Genomic DNA, 19,846 nt, shown 5'->3' with positions numbered 1-19,846 from the left:
CAAATTGAAAAAAAAAGTATTTTCAACTCAGATTCTGAAAGATTTAAAGGATAGCCTAACTTGTTTAGGTTTACCTTGATGACATGTTCCACTTGAGTCACAAAATAGCCCTTTAATATTTTTTATTTAAGATTTTGCCATTAGCAATGCTGAAAGTTTTAATAAAAATTTTCAGCAAATTGCCTATTGGAAGAATTTTAATACGTTCTGCAGGTACTTCTTCACTGCAGGTACTTCTTGTACAGCTTGCCACAAGGATCTAATAAAGAAGGTAGGATGATCATGAGAAAAACATGCACATTGAGGAAATACCTTTATGAAGAGTTACATGGTACTTGCAGAGTTAACTGATGTGGGATGCAAATTCTGGATGACCATTAAATTTCAACAAAGCATTTTCTCTACTTCTTTTCAGCCATCTAGTTGTGACCCATATTTTGGTAGCTCATCTATATGCTTAAGTCTCATTTCAAATTTTAGGTCATAATCGAGATATTTTCCCATAAGATAAAATTCTAATTGTAAAGGACAGCAGGGGGTAAGATAGTTGGGTGGAGCTGAATCACTGGTGTACAGGTGAAGGTGCTGACCTAGAAACCAGGTGCAAAAGCCATCTGGTTGACTTTGGGCCAGTCACTCTCTCTCAGACCAACCAACCTCAGGAAGTTGTTATTGTGAGGAAAATAGGAGGAGGAAAGAGTATTAGATATGTTTGTTTCCTAGAATTACTTATATAGTAATAAAGGCGAAAAGATAAAAAGATAAAAATCAAGCAAACAAACAAATAAATAAACTTTGGGTGATTATTTGTTTTAATGATGTTAGACCTTCCTTCCTCCCTCCCTCCCTCCCTCCCTCCCTCCCTCCCTCCCTCCCTCCCTCCCTCCCTCCTTCCTTCCTTCCTTCCTTCCTTCCTTCCTTCCTTCCTTTAAATTTGGAAGTAATTATACTGCTTCAAAAAGATAGAAAATCAAAATCTGGCAGAGTTGTTAGAGAGAGGCTTGTCGGCTTTTTTTTTTTTTAAGTGAGTATAAGTCTGGTCTGTATAGTGTTAGGCGTAAGAACCAAGGTTTAGAAATATTGAATTTGGCAAAGTTTCTTCTTCTGTACTGCTATGAAAAATAGGGCTCCATCATTGCACCCAAGTAGCCATATGCAACTGATGATGGCTACATTATGTGGTAGTGATCTTATAGATATTGTATTCATACAACATTGAATCCAAGATTAACATACTCACAGCTTCTTCAATTTATCCAATTTTGCTGTGTACTTTTGACACATTAAGCCATAAATTAACTACACTGTTTCATTTGTACAGTAACATGATTATTTTTTGGACATTAATATATTGTGGAACGTAGCCAGTTTTCATCCCTAGAAAACTGATCCAAATTTGCTGTGTTTCTGCTGTGAAAAGCAGTCCAGGAAGAGAGATCAGTTGGGCAATGGGGGAAATGGCCAAGGTTTTCTGGAGTTGTTTTTCTGCATACTGTGTGCTGATCATCATGTTGACCATCTGTGATCTGGATTATTTTCTCTTCTGACAGCTGATGATTTTCTATTACCTGTTCATTTAACAAAAGACATCAGATATTGAATCTGGGTTTGCTAGCTGAACTTCCTTTAAAGGTTATTGACATTACCTGGACTGATTTGATAATATAACTCAGGATTGCTTGCACTGAAACTGAGATTAATATACCTTTTAGAACTAGAAATAGGACATCATTTATTTCATATACAATTTACAACATGGCATGCATGCATCTGTGCCATAATTCTGAAGGATTCCTGGTGTTTAAACATTAACAAAAATTAAGATTAAATTTTAAAAAATCATACAACATCTCAACCTCTCAATAATTCATCAGCCTTCAATGCAGTGGTGAAATCTGAACCGGTTTTCTACTGGTTCGCGCTGGTTGCGCATGCATGTTTCATGCCAAGCATGTGCTGCGTGCACACGCATGTTCAGTACGTGCCAAAAGGAGGCTTCGGAAGGTAAGTAGAACAGTGAGAGCTTTCTAGCAATGCTAAACCACGTGGGACAGCTGATTGTGGGAAATACTGGTTCAGACGATCCGGTAGCTTTTTTTTTATATAGGTTTACCTGAACTGGTAGTTTTTATCATTACTGGTTCACCTGAACCAGAGCGAACCGGTAGCATTTCACCCCTGCTTCAATGTACAGCACAGATAACATTATGTGACAAATGTTTTCCATAAAATCTCTGTATTTAGTTGATTCCAGAAGGTAGCCAAAGTAGGGCTCCATCTAATTTTTATTGGGGGCAGGGGCTATTCCAAAGGCCTGGTGCTATTATTGAAAATCATCTACAAGCCTCAACTTCTTTCAGCTCCCAAAAGTAGTATTTCCTGGCATGATGAAATTGGTTGAGTATCTCTAATGAGAAAATGTGGTCTTGAAGGTAATTTGGTGCTAAGCCAAAAAAGGGAGAAGAAAATTAAGAAGCCACTTGGTAAGAAATGCAGGCTCTGATGTCCCCCATCAACAAATGCTGACTAACATGGTGTGTGTGTGTCACAAGGATTATAAGGAAAAATGTAAAATATCCAGAAATATTGAAACTGTGGGGGGAAAAGTCTATGTTGGAAGTAGAAAAACACTAGAAATTTGTGGAAAATAAAGTATATCCATTAACAATCACGCAAACCTTTTGTGATCTAACATTTTATGAATACACAATGCAATATATTTAACTTGGTTTATTCTCACTGGTGTCATTTATTCATTAAATGTGAAAGTATAATTTAATCATTAATTAAATTTTAAACAGTTTTTAAATATTTCTCTTGTGCCTTTTTTTTGAACCTAGTCAAGAAAAGATCCACTAATTTCTTGTTTAAAAGTCAGCCGTCAACAAGCCCCAAGCTAATCAGACCTTCTTTCCTTCCTTTAATGGTAGAATTCTCTCACCTACTTGCGAGAGCATAAATGCGTCTTTGTCTTGCAATTGAGAGATGTCTTCGGTGTATAGATTCTGTAGTACAGGTAGTCCTTGACTTACAACAGTTCATCTAGTGACCGTTCAAAGTTACAAAAAGTGACTTATGACCATTGTTCACACTTACGACCATTGCAGCATCCCCATGGTCATGTGATCAAAATCCTGATGCTTGGCAAGTGGTTCATATTTATGACGGTGGTAGAGCCCCTGGGTCATGCAATGAGCTTTTGTGACCTTCTGATAAACAAAATCAATGCAGAATCCAGATTCACTTAACAACATGTTACCAGCTTAACAAATGCAATGATTCACTTAACAACTGTGGCAAGAAAAGTTGTAAAATGGGGTAAACTCACTTAACAAATGTTTCACTTAGCAACTTAAATTTTGGGCTCAATTGTGGTCATCACTCAAGGACTATTTATTCTCCTGTGCTCTCACTCTTTAATCTTTCTATTACAAGTTAATATAAACCATTTTTGGAAAATGCAAGTTGGCAATATATGCACATCTTATATTAATGGATTAATTATTCTAACAGGAAACATTTTGTTAGAATGTCTTTACTCTTTTCATTTTCATTTTTTTTAAGACAGCACATACCTTGGGGAACATAAATAAAAACCACAGCCTAGGCAATGGTCATGAAAAAGGTATCTCAACACAGAGAAGGAAAAGAGGGTAGGAAACAACATAGATTGGACCTTCTCTAGTTTTCTGGAAAGTAAAACAAGAGAAGGAGAACTGTTTTCAGACTTGCAAGATTCTGTTACTGTAACCTTGCAATAGAGGTGGTGTTAGTACTCATGGTTTGTGCTTCTTGTCTAAACTACCTCCAAGGGCTCACATCAATCTTGCATACCTCCACAATATAAACAAAATCCATAGAATTTACATCCTGATGAAAATTCAGCCACCTAATGTGCAGCTTTTTAAAATAATGATGGCACGGAATCATTCTTGGGTGCAAAAATGAATTTCTGTATTTGGTATTCATGTTTTTTGTATTCGTGTTGCCTAGCAACCAGGTGGAGTTAAGAAAGTTTTGGCCTGACTTCTGTGTTGCTTGCTGCTCTTCTTTTATTCTGCAGTAAGCCTTTCTATATCTGATAGTACTTAAAAACTGCTTTGAATCTGACCCAAATATATTTTATTTCTGACAAGAAAGGTTTCCGAAATTCTTAATTTAGTGGGTTCTGTCTCATTGTTGAGAGATGTTCAACTAACCAAGTTGAACAGATTAGTATCTGGTTCTTCATTGTTTTCAGCAAGAAGAAGAAGAAGAAGAAGAAGAAGAAGAAGAAGAAGAAGAAGAAGAAGAAGAAGAAGAAGAAGAAGAAGAAGAAGAAGAAGAAGAGGAAGAAGAAGAAGAAGAAGAAGAAGAAGAAGAAGAAGAAGAAGAGGAAGAAGAAGAAGAAGAAGAAGAAGAAGAAGAAGAAGAAGAAGAAGAAGAAGAAGAAGAAGAAGAAGAAGAAGAAGAAGAAGAAGAAGAACACTTTCAATATTTTTATATACTTTTTTAAAGCAGGCTTTTCTAATCTGATGCCCTCCAGATTATCATTATTATCATACAGGGATTTTGTGAATCCAAGATAAGAAAGCTTTCCAAATCATGCTTTTTTTTTTTAATTTGATTTATATGCTGCCTTTCTCCAGAGACTCAGGGCGGCTTACAATGCGTTAAGCAATAGCCTTCATACTTTTGTATATTTTATACAAAGTCAGCTTATTGCCCCCACAAACTGGGTCCTCAATGCTTTTGATTTATTATTTGTATATTTCTCTTAATTATTAAGATTTCATTTGTAAATCATTTATGTCATCTTTTTCCACGTCACTCTTATATTCTGGAATTTTAAAATCCATTTTTGGATCCACTACTTCTTTTTCCACATCACTCTTATAATCTCTTTTTTTTTAAAGGCCAAATCCACATTCAAATTAGCCTCAGTCTCTATTTTTTGCAATAAAATCTGTTGTTCCATATTATCTATTATAATATCAGACAATCTTTTAAGTATTTTCTGAGCATATTGTTACTGAACAGCCTTAATTTCTTCAATAGTCAAATTGTATTGTTCCATTGCGTTAATGGGCTGCTTCTTTAATTATATCTAATTCTTTCTGGTTCTCTCTAGTCACCCTTCAATGTCCCTTCTTATCTTCTATTTATTTTCCAATCACAAAAATTTTCCCAAAGAGGATTTCTTACAATTAATTTCAAAGTCTTCATATATTTTTTAATAAAATTTTAAAATTTCACCTCACAGGAAATATTCTTTCAAGACCATCTAAACCCTTAACTTTCTAAATTCCACATTCTACTCTTCTTTTACTGTTTTCCAAAAAGTAATGCTTTTAAAAAGAAAAGTCTTAAATTTACATAAAGCTTCTTTCATCCAGGGTTAAAGGAGATTCATCTGGCATAGTAAAGCTTGCCTTTCACAAGGTTCTTAACTTCTAGTAAATCAGTAATGAACAACTTCCTAAACTAGTTAAGAGATGAAGTGGGTGAACCCAGTATCTCTTTAAAATGCCAAACTGTGGCTTAAGCAAGATGTTTTTTCCTCATGGTTCCTAGAACTCTCAAACCCACTAGAAATTGCTATTTTACAGTATCTTCACAGGAGATTCTATATGAAACAAATTTATGTGTGATCCTTGTCATTTCCTTGATATGGAGAGAAGTTCCAAGGAGCAGATCCATTCACCATTTCTTCTATTTGCTGTCATCAGTCTACCACTCCAATCACGGAGTGCAATCATGCAAAAAACAAAATACAGTCTCACATTCATTTTCCTGAAAATATTCCTGAACAGATTTCAGGGAAACATTAAAAAATATCACATAATAACTGTTGACCATTGAGAGTGGAGACTATATTACAATTCAAATTGTCAGACAGATGGGCAATCAGGGCTTTCTATCTATTTTAATTTCATAGACTTACTAATGTTTTAGTATTGCTTTAATATTTTGCATTTTAAACTGTATGGAAGACATGAACCTATAAAAGAAAATAAAAAACTAGACAGAATCCTGAAAATTGTTATGGCCAATTTTATTTCAATTAAACCAAACTGCACTTTACCAGTTTAACTGCAGAGAGTAGAGAATGATATTTTCTAAGTAACTTCTATCAGCCTTGAGTTAAAATAGGAGTCTTATTATGCCTGGTGAAAAGTAATTTACTTTTAGAAAACTCTACTTTATTAATACCTCATCACGCATATTTCAAAACTACAAGTCAGTATTATGCAGTTTCCCAAATAAAATGCACCTTCATAGCTTATAGAGGTAAATTGAAAATGAAATTTGTCAAGACAGTGATTGATATCTAAAAGTGTTTTGTTTTCAGTGACTGGCACTGCCAAGTTACAACCATCTATCATCTAACAGGTAATTAACCATATTTCTCATCATGAGCTTTCAATCCTGCTGTTTCATTATTGAAATACCACAAATCAGTAAGCACCTGAATGCAGATAGAATTCCTTGTCATGGCCAAAGAAAATGCAATGTGACTCTAATATGTTCAAGGAGAAGTCAATGAAATGTAAAGCTCAAAATGTTAAGGAGACACATTTCTGTTTTGTGTTTTGTAGAGATGTTCATAGGTTTCAAAAATGCTTATTAAATCTTGAAGCACTCAACAACTCATTTTTTTATTTCACCGATTTTAAGAGTGGAAGTATTCAGTAACTCATGATTTGGTTAACTGTTAGTCTCTTCAAGATACATGAGAAGCAGGGGTGAAATGCTTCCAGTTTGGACCGGATCACCTGATCTGGTAGCGATGGAGGCGGGTAGTTTGGAGAACCGGTAGCAAAAATTCCTGCCCCCCCCATGCCCAGCTGAGCTACGCGATCATCAGAGGCTTTTTAAAAAATGTTAAAAGCATTTTTTCTCCAACCTCTTCGGCAGAAAAAATGCTTTTAAAAGTAAAAAAATATAAGCCTCTGATGATCGCGCGGCTCAGCTGGGATCGTCAGAGCCTTTTAAAAGCATTTTTAACAACCTCTTTGGCTGAAGAGCTTGTAGAAAAAATAGTTTTAAAAGTAAAAAAAAAAAAAGTTGGCCACGCCCACCCAGTCACATTACCACCCCCTACCAAGCCACGCCCACAGAAATGGTAGTAACAAATTTTAGATTTCACCACTGATGGGAAGTATCTGCTATGCCTATACTTTTAGTTCAATTTCAGCAGAAACTAGAGGAAAAGTATAAATACATTGAAAAGGCAATTGTCGTATCTGAAGTCGATCAACTTCTAATAATTATTTGCTATTTTTTTGTGCTTTACACCTTTAGATAAAATAAGGACTAAGGTAGTATTTATTGGACTAGTGATTATGTGAAATGGAAACTGAATTGTGTCGAAAGGGTACAACTGGCTTACAACATGAAGCTGTGCAAAGACCCTCCTATCCATGATTACCACCTATTCCTTGAATATGTGAGTCTAGAAAGAACCTAGATTGCACACTGGCTCTGTCTGGAGTAGTGCCACCTCATTCATTTGGCAATCTTTTTTCTTTAACTGTAGGGCTTTTCAAAGGGAATGAAATATCATCATCATCATCATCACCATCATCATCATCATCAACAACAACAACAACATCAACATCATCTTCAACTAGAGCCAAGTATATCAGGATTCATAGCATTATTGCCCCACCATTAAAAATATATATATATAGTTTGCTTTGTAGCAAACCAGTCACTGGTACTTTAGGAAAATATGCAAAAAAATTAATATAATAATGTTAATGGCTTTTTAATCAAGTAGAAAAAAAGGGCAAGAACAGATCTAACTTAAATCTGAATTGATGTCTGCCTCTGTCTCTCCACTAGCTATATGACTTATCATATACTCATGGATATCTATTGCATTAAATTTGCATGGATCACATATTTTTTTACAATACAAAAATTAAACTGGAGAATCAAAACAAGAAATAGATTTAGAACTATGTGACCTGAAAGGGGGTCTATGAACAGGAATGGGAAGTCACATAGAAAACAAGACAAGGACAATAAATATATTTTTAAATGATTGTTACACAATGGCTCCTTTGGTTTACTCCAATTTCTCCCTGTAAGTTTCTTCTTCAACTATTGAACCATTTTGTTCCCTGCCATCCTACACCTATCAGCAGGTTGTCTGCATTGCTTATACTTGACCTTTGCAATTACATAATTCATAAAACACTTTCTCTCTAGGCAACCACTAAGATGCTAAACATTTCTTCAATAGAGCGAATTTATATAATGCTATATAATCAGGATATTTTATCCTTTGAGTTACTACTTCTTACATTTCCTTTGTTTCAAATAATTGCAATTTCACCCAGGGATCTGAAATTTTGTGCATAAATGAAATTACATCTTTTATATAAACATAGAACTATAGCCAAGTTTGAAATTTAGCAAGATCTTTATTCAGAGAAAACAATTATAAAAAGGTTCAGGAGATGTCCTTCTTTTTCTTTCTCGAGTGTGTTTTACCTACTTGTGTACTTTAGACCTATAGATTAATGCATATTATTATGACAAATCTGATTTTAGGATCACAAGTACTGAAGAAATCAACCAGTCTTTTGAAAAGCCCAGCAATGAGTAAAATAAATATTATGGAAGTGGTCAATAAAGGTTTTTGCAACTAATGCTAATGCAAAAACCAATTGATAACATTTTTAACATTCTGTTTTCCTTTTTAGCAATGTGTTCATGCATAATTATTTTATTACTGATTAAAAGTTTTATATCAATAAAGTTAGATAATGTAAGATAAATAGAATATTTCCTAAATCAGGCATATAATATTATTTATTTAAAATAAAACAAGAAATGTAATTCTTACTTCAAGCAATCAGGACTTCCCAAAAAGTTAAGAAGCCTTCTGAATCTTTTTTTAAAAGAAAAATATAACTTGGATAGAAAATAAATATCAGGGCAGCATTTGAAATACTTTTATTGAACTCTTGTAGTCATATCCTCTGTGAAATGGGTAGTGAATTATTTCTAAGGAGTTTTACAATGCTATTTATATTAAATTCCACATTAAAAATGGGAACTTCCTATATTCTTATAATAAAACAAGAGTGATGATAATTAGTGAAACGAATTAAAATAGCACTTAGACTTGTATACCACTTCATAGTGCTTTACAACCCTCTCTAAATGTTTTACAGAGTCACCATATTGCCCCCAACAATCTGGCTCCTCATTTTACAACCTGGGAAGGATGAAAAACCGAGTCACCCTTGAGCTGGTAAGAATTGAACTCCTGGCAGTGAGCAGTGAGCTAGCCTGCAATACTGTATTCTAACCACTGTGCCACCATGGCAATACATTGTTATATTGTATGAAAAAGGGCCTGTGCATCTGGAACTAAGGTGATATGACCTGAGTTCTATCCCTTAGAGATTTGTTTATGATGTCTCAAAGCAAGTACAAAATGGCAGAGTTTGCATCACACTATTGTGATACATATTTATTGTGTATTTGTCCCCTAACTTCTTGACAATTCCTATGAAGTGAATGTCTGAGCACTCTTTTCAGTACAATCTCAGAGTTTACCTTGAGTGTGATAAATTAGCTGCCTGGTTTTTTGGATCCCATTAGCAAGAATCGTTAGGGCAAATCTAGGAGAAGTAGAAGACAATATGTTTTAAAGCAATGATGCTTAAAAATCCTATATTACCTGAGTGAAATTTTACATGCCTTATTCCATCATAACACAGGAAAAAATATTCCACTTGTGAAAAAAACTTAGGATCCTATTAGAATATGTGTAGGGTAAAAGTAATAAAAGGATCATAATGCTTAAAAATAATATTGTACTCCCAAATACTGATACCTGGCATGGTTCAACTTCATGTTCACATTTGTTTTTGTGATTTGGATTGTTCACAAATGCTTTACTGAACAAGTTCCTAGTGGGGCTATATAGTAGAGTTCTACCTTTTCTCTGTTTTATATATTTCCTCTAAACAATTTGGAATAGTCATAGAGGAAATAGCAAACTGGCTTGGATGGATTAAGGAATTTAAGCTTTAAGACATTTTTAGTTTAAGTCTCAAATGGTAGAAAACACAAAGGACAATAAATGCAGCTCGAAATGAGATTTTGCCAGAGAAAGCATTATTCATGGTCTATTAGTTGGCCATAAATTACTTGAGGAAAATTTGGGAGACAAGTAAATAACCAGTGAATAAGACTGAGTTTGGGGAAAGCACATTGTCTTACCCATATATATTCTAGAAAGATAGGAATTTGTCACAGAAAAATGGAAACAGATTGTAACAGGTTGACAGGCTGGGAACATAGAAGGACCCACATAAACTTCATTATACCTTTCTTTCACCAGTTTAAAGTGGTCTAACTTACATTCCAGTGTGATCTATTACAATGGGATGGTAATGGCACATAATGCTACAAAACATGAGTATAAAATTGGAGCCATAATGCTGTCAAGGACAAAGAGTAAACAACATCAGTGGAAAGAATCTGAGCAAGAGAAACTGTTTATGAAATGACCAGTTTGAATATACATGGGGTTCTAGCTGCTTTTCAGCTACCTGGAAGACCTTGTCACATCTTCCATCAATCTCCTTTTTAGTAAGCCTATGTTTCTTCATGAGACATGGTTTCTATGTCCCCTGATTCCCTGTATTTGTGGCTGCACTCTGAATCTATTTTATCATAACTATATCTCTTTAAAAAGGCCACATTCTGATGTAAACAAAATTATTTTAGATTTGTTTGTTTACTCCTTGTTTACTCAGAATTCTCACAGGGTTTAATTGGTTTTATTCAATTTAAGAAGGATTACCTCTGAATAGATATGCATTGAATAGCACTATTAATATAATGTAATTGTAGATCTGAAAGAGCGTCTGAGGATTGGTTTCTTTTTCCCAGAGAGGCTCTGGGCATCATGTTCATTTTTAAATGAGATGGGTGGCACACAACTCAAATGAATGAATGAATGAATGAATGAATGAATGAATGAACGAACAAATGAACAAACAAACGAATGAATGAATGAACACATACATACATACATACATACATACATACATACATACATACATACATCATATTGATTTTGTGATGCTTGAGAAGTGAGGAAATGCAACACAAGATTCCTTTGAGATTGGACTCCCTTTCTATAATGGTATAATAATTATAATAAGGAAGATGGTGATGAAATTGTCTGGATTGCTTGTGTAGCTGAAACCCAGAACTGCAAGCTAGCAGATGAGTTCCCCTAATTTTATTAAATTCTATATGACAACACAGTTAACACTTCAGTCTGTACTGAGATTTAAGCCTTACCTCCCTCTCTCCTCCCTCCGTTCCTCCATCCCTCTCCTTCTCTCTCTCTCTCTCTCTCTCTCTTTCCCTCCCTCCATCCCCCCTCCCTCCCTCCCTCCCCCCCTCTCTCTCCCTACCCCCTGCAGGAATGAGCAACCCATAGAAATATTACAATAGTCCTCATATCCTCCTAAGATTATGTGGCTAAAATTTGGTACCAGTGTGATTTTTGCTTTATTAGACAAAAATAGCAATGAAAATAGATGTGCTAATAGATATTCTGCTCTGCACAATATCCTATTTTTGCATTGAATTTCCCAGGTGTCTTTGCCCTCTCCCCACCCAAGCCAATAATTTCATCCGTATCCCTCTAGAGAAGTCGCGGCTGATGATCTCAGAGGACAACTTATAAACAAAAATTAATTCTCCTTCAGCCCTGCAGAAATGCTGCCTGCCCATATAAACAACATTGGAATAGTTAAGACAATTGCATTTTAGGATGAATTGATATAAGAAAGGAGTAGAATTAGTTCATAAAGTAAAATAATATAAAATAAATGATGAATAAAATAATATGGTTAGATAGTGAAGAAATTCTAAATGTTTTTTTAAAAACAAATCTCCGGCGAACATCTGTTCAAATGAATTTACTGTTAACATTCACAGAAAAAATATAAAAGAGTGACATGTGGCACTGAAGATTTCTTATTATATCCAACAGCAATGCACATACGTGATATATGACATCCTTCCATAAATCCTAAACTTACACAGTATGCTAATCCTTGATTCCATATTTTTTTTTAAAAAAAAATGATTATACCCTGCTGCTATGAGCAAAGGCATACTAAAATCAGTTTTCTATGCTTTTCCAACAATGAAATGCAAGGCTGCACGCCATATAGCCAATACTTACCATATGTTAGAAGTTAATCCAGTAGACTTTAGTCACTGGTATGATTTGCGTAACTAAAAATCTCCCATTTTTAAAGCAGTAACCACAGTCTCCTTTATTATTATTATTATTCTTCCTCCAGCAAACCATTAGAAAAATGTTACTATTAGACAGAGAATGATCTCCTCTCCTGATACCACTCTAATTTTTTTTTTATGGCTCTTTCTATGACATAATTCCAGCTAGATATAAGGAGGGGGAAACCAGCATTTAAATCATTCATGGAAATTAATAAAAGCTCACATATTTATTCATCGTATTATGCAGAGCAGCTTTAAGACTGACCCAGTATATTGCAAGTTTTGTGAAGCAATTAAGAAGGATATTACCTTATGCAGTTAAAAATTAGACTGTATTACAGAGAACTACATATTTTATGGCAAAAAAGATGAATATATATATAATACATTATCCATAAAGCTGGCAATTAATTGTTATTAAAATAGCTGCAATCCTATATCCCTTTTAACCCTAGGAACAAAATTGCATTGATATAGAAATATTTAGGCACACCTAATACATTTTTGTAGTAGTTTTTAAAAATGAAGTCATAGAAATATGCCACGGATTGCAGTATGTGGAAATTAATATCATTTTGAATTGAAATAATAACATGGGGATACAATTACTAGTCTCAGTTTTTATATTTTATATGAAATTTGTCTTACACAAGAATCATCACAGGTTTTCTTCTTCACAATAAACCGTGGATGACAACTAGATTCAGAATACAGTACTATCTCTACACTTACACAGCAGTGGTGGGTTTCAAGATTTTTTACTACCGGTTTTGTGGATGTGGCTTGGTGGGTATGGCATGGCTTGGTGGGTATGGCTTGGTGGGCATGGCAGGGAAAGGATACTGTAAAATCTCCATTCCCACCCCACTCTAGGGGAAGGTTACTGCAAAATCCTCATTTCCTCCTGATCAGCTAGGACTCGGGAGGCAGAGAATAGATGGGGGCAGGGCCAGTCAGAGGTGATATTTACCAGTTCTCCGAACTACTCAAAATTTCCGCTACCAGTTCTCCATAACTGGTCAGAACCTGCTGAAACCCACCTCTGTTACACAGTCTCATTCCACACATACAATCTCATGAGTGTTGAAAGTAGTGCCTTAATTTTTAATAGGAAATTAAACAACTTCTATCCCTAATTTTTTTAGTGTAACCTTCAGCGTAAAGATGGCCCTACAAATTTGCCAACTACAGGTAGACCTCAATTCATGAACACAATTGAGTCAATTGCCAAGCATCTGAGGTTTGATCACATAACAATGGGGATGCTTCAATGGTCATAACTTTGAAAAATGGTCACAAGTCACTTTTTTCAGTGCCATTGTAACTTCGAGTGGTCACTAAATAAACTGTTGTAAGTCGAGGACTACTTGTATTTTAAACTTCAGTGTCACAGGCAGCACTGGCTGTCACTATTGCTGAGAGTCAGATCTCTGATAATTATAGATTTCTGCTCCTTTCATGCTATATCTATGCAAAAAAAGTAGACCAAGGACATGTCTCATAGAACACATCATTTTTTACAGAAGAACATTGATAGTGTAATTCTCCTTTAAACTATTTCTGATCAGCTTCAGAACATTCTTGAATAAAAGCATGTAGCCACAAGAAAAATAAATATGTTGATTTTCTATTGTGTCAGACCAAAGGTCTATATAAGTAAACGGTGTTTCTTATTAGGTGGATATTGGAAGCAGGATATGTGCTCTGGTATCTCAGCATCAGGTGGCTGAACAGTAATATAAAGCAGTGGTGAAATGTAAAATTTGTTACTACTGGTTCTGTGGACTGTGGGTTGGTGGAGGGGGGTATTATGACTGGGTGGGCATGGCCAACTTTTTTTCTTAACTTTTAAAAGCATTTTTTCTAAAACCTCTTCAGCCAAAGAAGTTGTAGAAAAAAATGCTTTTAAAAGGCTCTGACGATCCCAGATAAGCCGCATAATCATCAGAGGCTTTTTTTGTTTACTTTTAAAAACATTTGTACAAAAAATACTTTTAAAAGTAAAAAAAAAAAAAAAAGGGATTTCTGCTACTGGTTCTCCGAACCACCCACCGCCATCGCCATCAGATGGGACGATCCGGTCCAAACTGGAAGCATTTCACCCCTGATATAAAGGCGTTACAGTTGTTCAGACCGAACTGGTGTACTATTTAGGGCTCTTCTTGGACTCTTGGCTCCTGGTACAACAAGGGAATGGTCATGTCTAGGAAGGCCTTTGTACAGATCCATCTGGTGTGCCAATTCTGTCTGTTACTTAATCAGCCTGCTCATGGACACTCATGCCATGGTTATTTCCAGTTTGGTATTGCAAGATGTTTTGCATGGGACTGCTCCTTAATTGGTCCAAAATAAAGCAATGTGAATAAATAGCAATAGCAATAGCACTTAGACTTATATACCACTTCATAGTGCTTTACAGTCCTCTATAAGCGGTTTACAGAGTTAGCATATTGCCCCCAACAATCTGGGTCCTCATTTTTACTGCTCAGAATTAAACTCCTGGAGTAAGCTGTGAGTAAGCCCTGCAGTATTTCCTTCTAACCACTGAGTCACCATGGCTCTAGGGGTGAACCTTGGTATGCCCATGTAATACCAGTACTTTATGAGCTGCACTAGTTCCCTATAGAATTCTAGATGCGATTCAAGATACTGGTTATTGTCCATAAAGCGTTTCTTGGCATAAGGCTGGATTGTTTATGAAACCATCTGTCTTGAACTGTTCCCGCTTATCCGATGAGATCTGGTAGGATGAGCCTGTTTTGGGTCCCTTCTATGAGATATTATCGCTTGGCAGAACTCAGGAGGCATGTCTTTTCAATCACAACACTTGTTCTATGGAGCCTTATTCCTACTCTTTTGAAGCCATTTTGGTTTCTGCTCATTACTACATTGCTTAACAAACTGCTATTGAAGAAGCACTATCTTTTGTCTGCCCTCAGTCTCTCACTAGTGACCTGTCCTGGATAAATCTGAGTTCTAATATTGTAAGAAAAATGAAAATTTCCCTCTGTTCACTTAATTGTATCATGCATAACGTTAACATTTTAATCGCTCTACATAAGAAACTTTTAATAGTGTCTTGATCAATTTGTTGAGCTTGTTAACTTGTTTTCCCCACCACGCATTCCCCCTTGTGAAATGTTTTTTTAAAGTTTTTGGCCAAAACCACACACACAAACTACCTACCTACCTACCTACCTACCTACCTACCTAGTTGTTCATCTCAGGCAAGTGGCATACAAAGAACATGGAAAAAAACAACAAAAAACCTAACTACCAGTAAGATAATTCTCAGACTAATCATTCCTGCTCCAGAAGAGTGTTTTTCCATCCTGAATTTCATTTCAGTTGCTATTGCTATAATCCTTATTTGTTAACTCAGCTGTATTACTTAACCAAATAAGTAAATAACCTAAAGCATTTTAAGACTGTCTTATGGTTTCCTAAACATAGATCATTAGTACAGCTTTGAAAATTTGAATAAATAATATTAGACATTGCCCTACAAACTTGGAAGTAAAAAGGTGAAATCAATACATGAAACAAAATGATGTATATTCAGTTAACATGAATATTATGTGCACGCAATACATATTTGTAATTGCAATTTTAGTAGTGTAGGCAGAAATCCCTCCACACTAATGAGATGAATTTCCAGTTCTAAAGGATATTTAGTTCCATTCTTTTATAGAGCATTCTTTTATAGAGCATTCAGCTGTTTAAAAATATTGCTTATTCCAGAGCATATATAATGTCTTTAATATCCTGAAAATCAAATCAGCAAGTAAAGGCAAGTACATGTCCATGTAATTTACTAGAAAAGTATAGTTAATACACTTCTAATATTTTGCATAATTTTTGTATTATTACCAATTGAATTCTATTTTAAAAATACTTGCTTTCATGTTCCAAATATTCTAAATTTAAAAAGTGATCTCTTTTTCACTTACATTCTATTTATTTCCCAGTATTCTTATGAAAATATGCATTCCACAAAGTAAGAAATAAATTTCTATTTAACACATTATATGTTGATTATATTAATTATCTCTTTAAAAATTTATCTGAATGAATTAATTTTACTGCTTATAATAATATCCAAATTTTATTAAATATACTAACAATCCATATAAAAATGTTAATAATTAATTGCCAACCATTTCAGTAGTAATTTACAACATGAGGTCAAAGTAACATTCTTGATACAAGAAAATTTGCTGAAAAAGATGAGGGATTTGAGATGTATTTAATCTAAATGGACTCAGAACAAATTTTCTTTGTGCTTGGTGGGGCTTTCTTACCAATTAATGCATCATATAATAATATTAGCATTGCTTAAAATAAGCATTGAAAGTCACAGTCACACGTCCTGTATTTTGAACTCCAGAGGAATGGTAAATATTTGTTGAATAAGACTATATCATGTACAGCTATTAGCATGTGAATTCTAAATTTTTGTCCTTTCTAGAGTGATCTTTCTTAGAGTTAGATACAAATAGAACTGAGTTTGGATAAATGTCTCTAAATTAGCTAACTATAACAAATCACCCATAGCAATTCTGGGAAGAGGTATTTTACCATACTTGACTGTTTGTAATAAAGATTATCAAATGAACATTGTCTACTATACATTTCCATTCTTTTCTGGCTTTGCAATCCATCCTTCTTGTAGCCATATCAACACATAAATAACAGAATAACAGAGTTGGAAGGGATTTTGGAGGTCTTCTAGTCCAACCTCCTGATCAAGCAGGAAACCCTATGCCATTTCAGACAAATGGTTGTCCAATCTCTTCTTAAAAACTTTCAGTGTTGGAGCACCCACAACATCTGAAGGCAAGTCGTTCCACTGATTAATTGTTCTAATTGTCAGGAAATTTCTCCTTAGATCTAGGTTGGATCTCTTCTTGATTGGATTCATAAATCGACTTTTGTTCTTATTAATTAATTATTTCATTCTTTTTATTATTTAATCTTCATACAACAAACCTTTTATATACCATGATGATATGGAGCCTTGGTGGCGCAGCAGAGTGCTGTTAAGTAGCACTTAGCTGCCAGCTGCCTGCAATTACTGCAAGTTCAAATCTCATCAGGCTCAAGGTTGACTCAGCCTTCCATCCTTCCGAGGTAGGTAAAATGAGGACCTGGATTGTGGGGGCAATAAGCTGACTTTGTATAAAAAAGAACACTGCTTGGGGGGGGGGGCAAAAGCCTTACTAAGCAGGTATATACAAAAGTATGAAGGCTATTGCTTAACGCATTGTAAGCCGCCCTGAGTATCCGGAGAAGGGTGGCATATAAATCGAACCAATAAATAAATAAATAAATAAATGATTATGAGATAGGCCAACAGATATTAACTTGCCATTCGATCAGGAAATATGGTCATGTGTTTGTGTGCAGTCATCATAACCCTAGAACCGTGATGGCGAACCTATGGCACGCGTGCCACAGGTGGCACATGGAGCCATATCAGTGGGCATGCGAGCGTTGCCCTAGCTCAGCTCAAGTACACATGTGCACGCCAGCCAGCTGATTTTTGGGCCTTCTGGGCCCACTGGAAGTCAGAAAACAGGCTGTTTTCGGCCTCCGGGGAGCGGGGGGGGAGGCTGTTTTTGCCTCCCTCAGGTTCCAAGAAAGCCTCTGGAGCCTGGGGAGGGTGAAAAACGGGCCTACCAGGCCCACTGGGCCATCACATGCCAAAAGTGGGGGAAGTGCAGGGCGGTCGTGTGTGCATGGGGGGGGGGTGGCACATTGAATTATGGGTGTGGGCACATGCGTGCATGACACCCCCCCTGCATGACCCCTGCTTTTGGCACATGATGGCAAAAAGGTTAGCCATCACTGCTCTATAACTAGGACATCAGTAGCTTTTTGGGGAGGGAGGGATTTCATTGTAAATTTGAACAGATACCAAACTACTAATCCTAAATCAAGGACTACCTGTATAACCCTATATTGCATTCCCTAAATGGGCTCTGCTCTGAAAGATAAAGAAATGTTATATGGACTTTTTGTTAAAATGAAAGGGGATAGCTTTGCCTATTAAAAATGCTTTAGTTTTATCTTTACAAATGTGCAGGGAAGGTATAACATTCAATAGAATGCATATTATCCTAGAGATTAATTTTAGGAGGGAATTCCCCAGCTTTTGCAAATTCTTTTTACAGACTTGTTGAGAGTGTAACCATCAAATTACATAGACAAGGCAAGTTACGCATTTAAAAAAAAATACATACATAAATCATGTCATAAATGTACACATTAATATCATCTAGATGTCAGAAAGTGGGAGGATGAACAATCCAAACAAAGATGTACTAAAACAATGAGAACATTAAATACAAAGCCTATAAAATATGAAACACATTTGATGTCAACACTTAAATACTTCTTAGTACTTACAGAACATATATCCACATTTATGTCCTTAATTAAATATGGATTATGGAATATTTTATATTAATCATCAAAGGTGATTACGGGGCTGGAAGCTAAAATATATGAAGAATGGTTGAAGGAATTGGGCATGTCTAGTTTAATGAAAACAAGGACTAGGGGTGATATGATAGCAGTGTTCCAGTATCTAAGGGGTTGCCATAAAGAAGAGGAAGAAAATATAAAGGACCTGAAGGCAGGAGAAGAAGCAATAGATGGAAACTAATCAAGGAGAGATCCAACCTAGAACTAAGGAGAAATTTCCTGACAGAACAATTAATCAGTGGAATGACTAGTCTCCAGAAGTTGTGGGTGCTCCAACACTGGAGGTTTTTAAGAAGAGATTGGACAACCATTTATCTGAAATGGTATAGGGTTCCCTGCCTCAGCAGGGATTGGACTTGAAGACTTTCAAGGTCCCTTCCAACTGTTAATCTTTATTCTGTTACTCTGTTATTCTGTTAATCTTCCTATTGGATAGCAATGTGATTGTATGTAATAAGCAATCAACATTATTTTTCTATTTTGTAATAACAATAGGGGAAAAATGGTAGTGAGTCTTATTATTGATCTGAGGAGTGACAGAACCATATGTACAGCTTACTGTGTGGGGAATTCTTTGCATCATCCTCCCACTCTTAAAAGAAGCCAAGACAATATTTCATTATGCCTTACATATTTTACATCAACATTAGAATGCCTTAGTGTTCTCCTTTGGTTGGATAATGCTGACCCTATGTAATCCCTAGATCATAGTTTAAATAACCTAATGACGATTTCCATGTATATTGCAAAACAATCACCTTTGGATTTCACAGAACCAATATATAAACATTATTGTGATTCGTTCCTCCACCCCACTTTTAGGGAGATCTATTAACATGTTCATCCCAGTCTTAATCAAATACACATTTCCTGAAATAAAATGTTGGTAATCTTGGGAAAAGTAAGAAATGCAGGGTACTCATCAGTCATCATTATATCTATTTCCCACCAATGAAAATAAATTTGGTTAGCTAGTCAAGACAGACAGAAAAAAAAAAAAACAAGCAACATGTTACTAGTCATTATATTGGTAGAGCAAAGGGTGATTTATGCAAGAGGTCTATTGAAGATTTTTTTTAGGATTCATGAG

General features: G+C 35.4%; 1 protein-coding gene and 1 long non-coding RNA gene across 10 annotated transcripts in view; one reads left to right on the top strand and one right to left on the bottom strand.

Annotated features, from left to right (window-relative positions):
• Positions 1-19,846, bottom strand: part of LOC148113075 (uncharacterized) — a 75,416-nt gene that overhangs the window by 14,180 nt on the left and 41,390 nt on the right. The window lies entirely within an intron of this gene.
• The window catches only part of LOC117678312 (uncharacterized), a 53,210-nt gene that overhangs the window by 21,635 nt on the left and 11,729 nt on the right, over positions 1-19,846 (top strand). For 3 of the 9 annotated variants that reach the window (XM_087872640.1, XM_087872639.1, XM_087872641.1), the window contains 3 exons: positions 7,285-7,429; positions 7,520-7,619; positions 9,168-9,247. The exons of 1 other annotated variant lie outside the window; for it this stretch is intronic. In XM_087872640.1, the coding sequence (XP_087728766.1) occupies positions 7,376-7,429; positions 7,520-7,619; positions 9,168-9,247 (234 nt within the window). In that variant the 5' untranslated portion in view covers positions 7,285-7,375. Of the gene's footprint in view, positions 1-1,022; positions 6,373-7,284; positions 7,430-7,519; positions 7,620-9,167; positions 9,248-19,846 lie in introns of those variants that run through there. 5 more of the 9 variants (XM_060682961.2, XM_060682962.2, XR_009620432.2 and 2 more) reach the window with 3 other exon arrangements.

This window comes from Pantherophis guttatus, chromosome 6 (genome assembly GCF_059756535.1).
Source record: "Pantherophis guttatus breed Tessera chromosome 6, ASM5975653v1, whole genome shotgun sequence".
Lineage (NCBI taxonomy): Eukaryota > Metazoa > Chordata > Lepidosauria > Squamata > Colubridae > Pantherophis > Pantherophis guttatus.
Note: the sequence above shows the minus strand (reverse complement) of the source record. Positions and strands in the feature narration are given on the sequence as shown.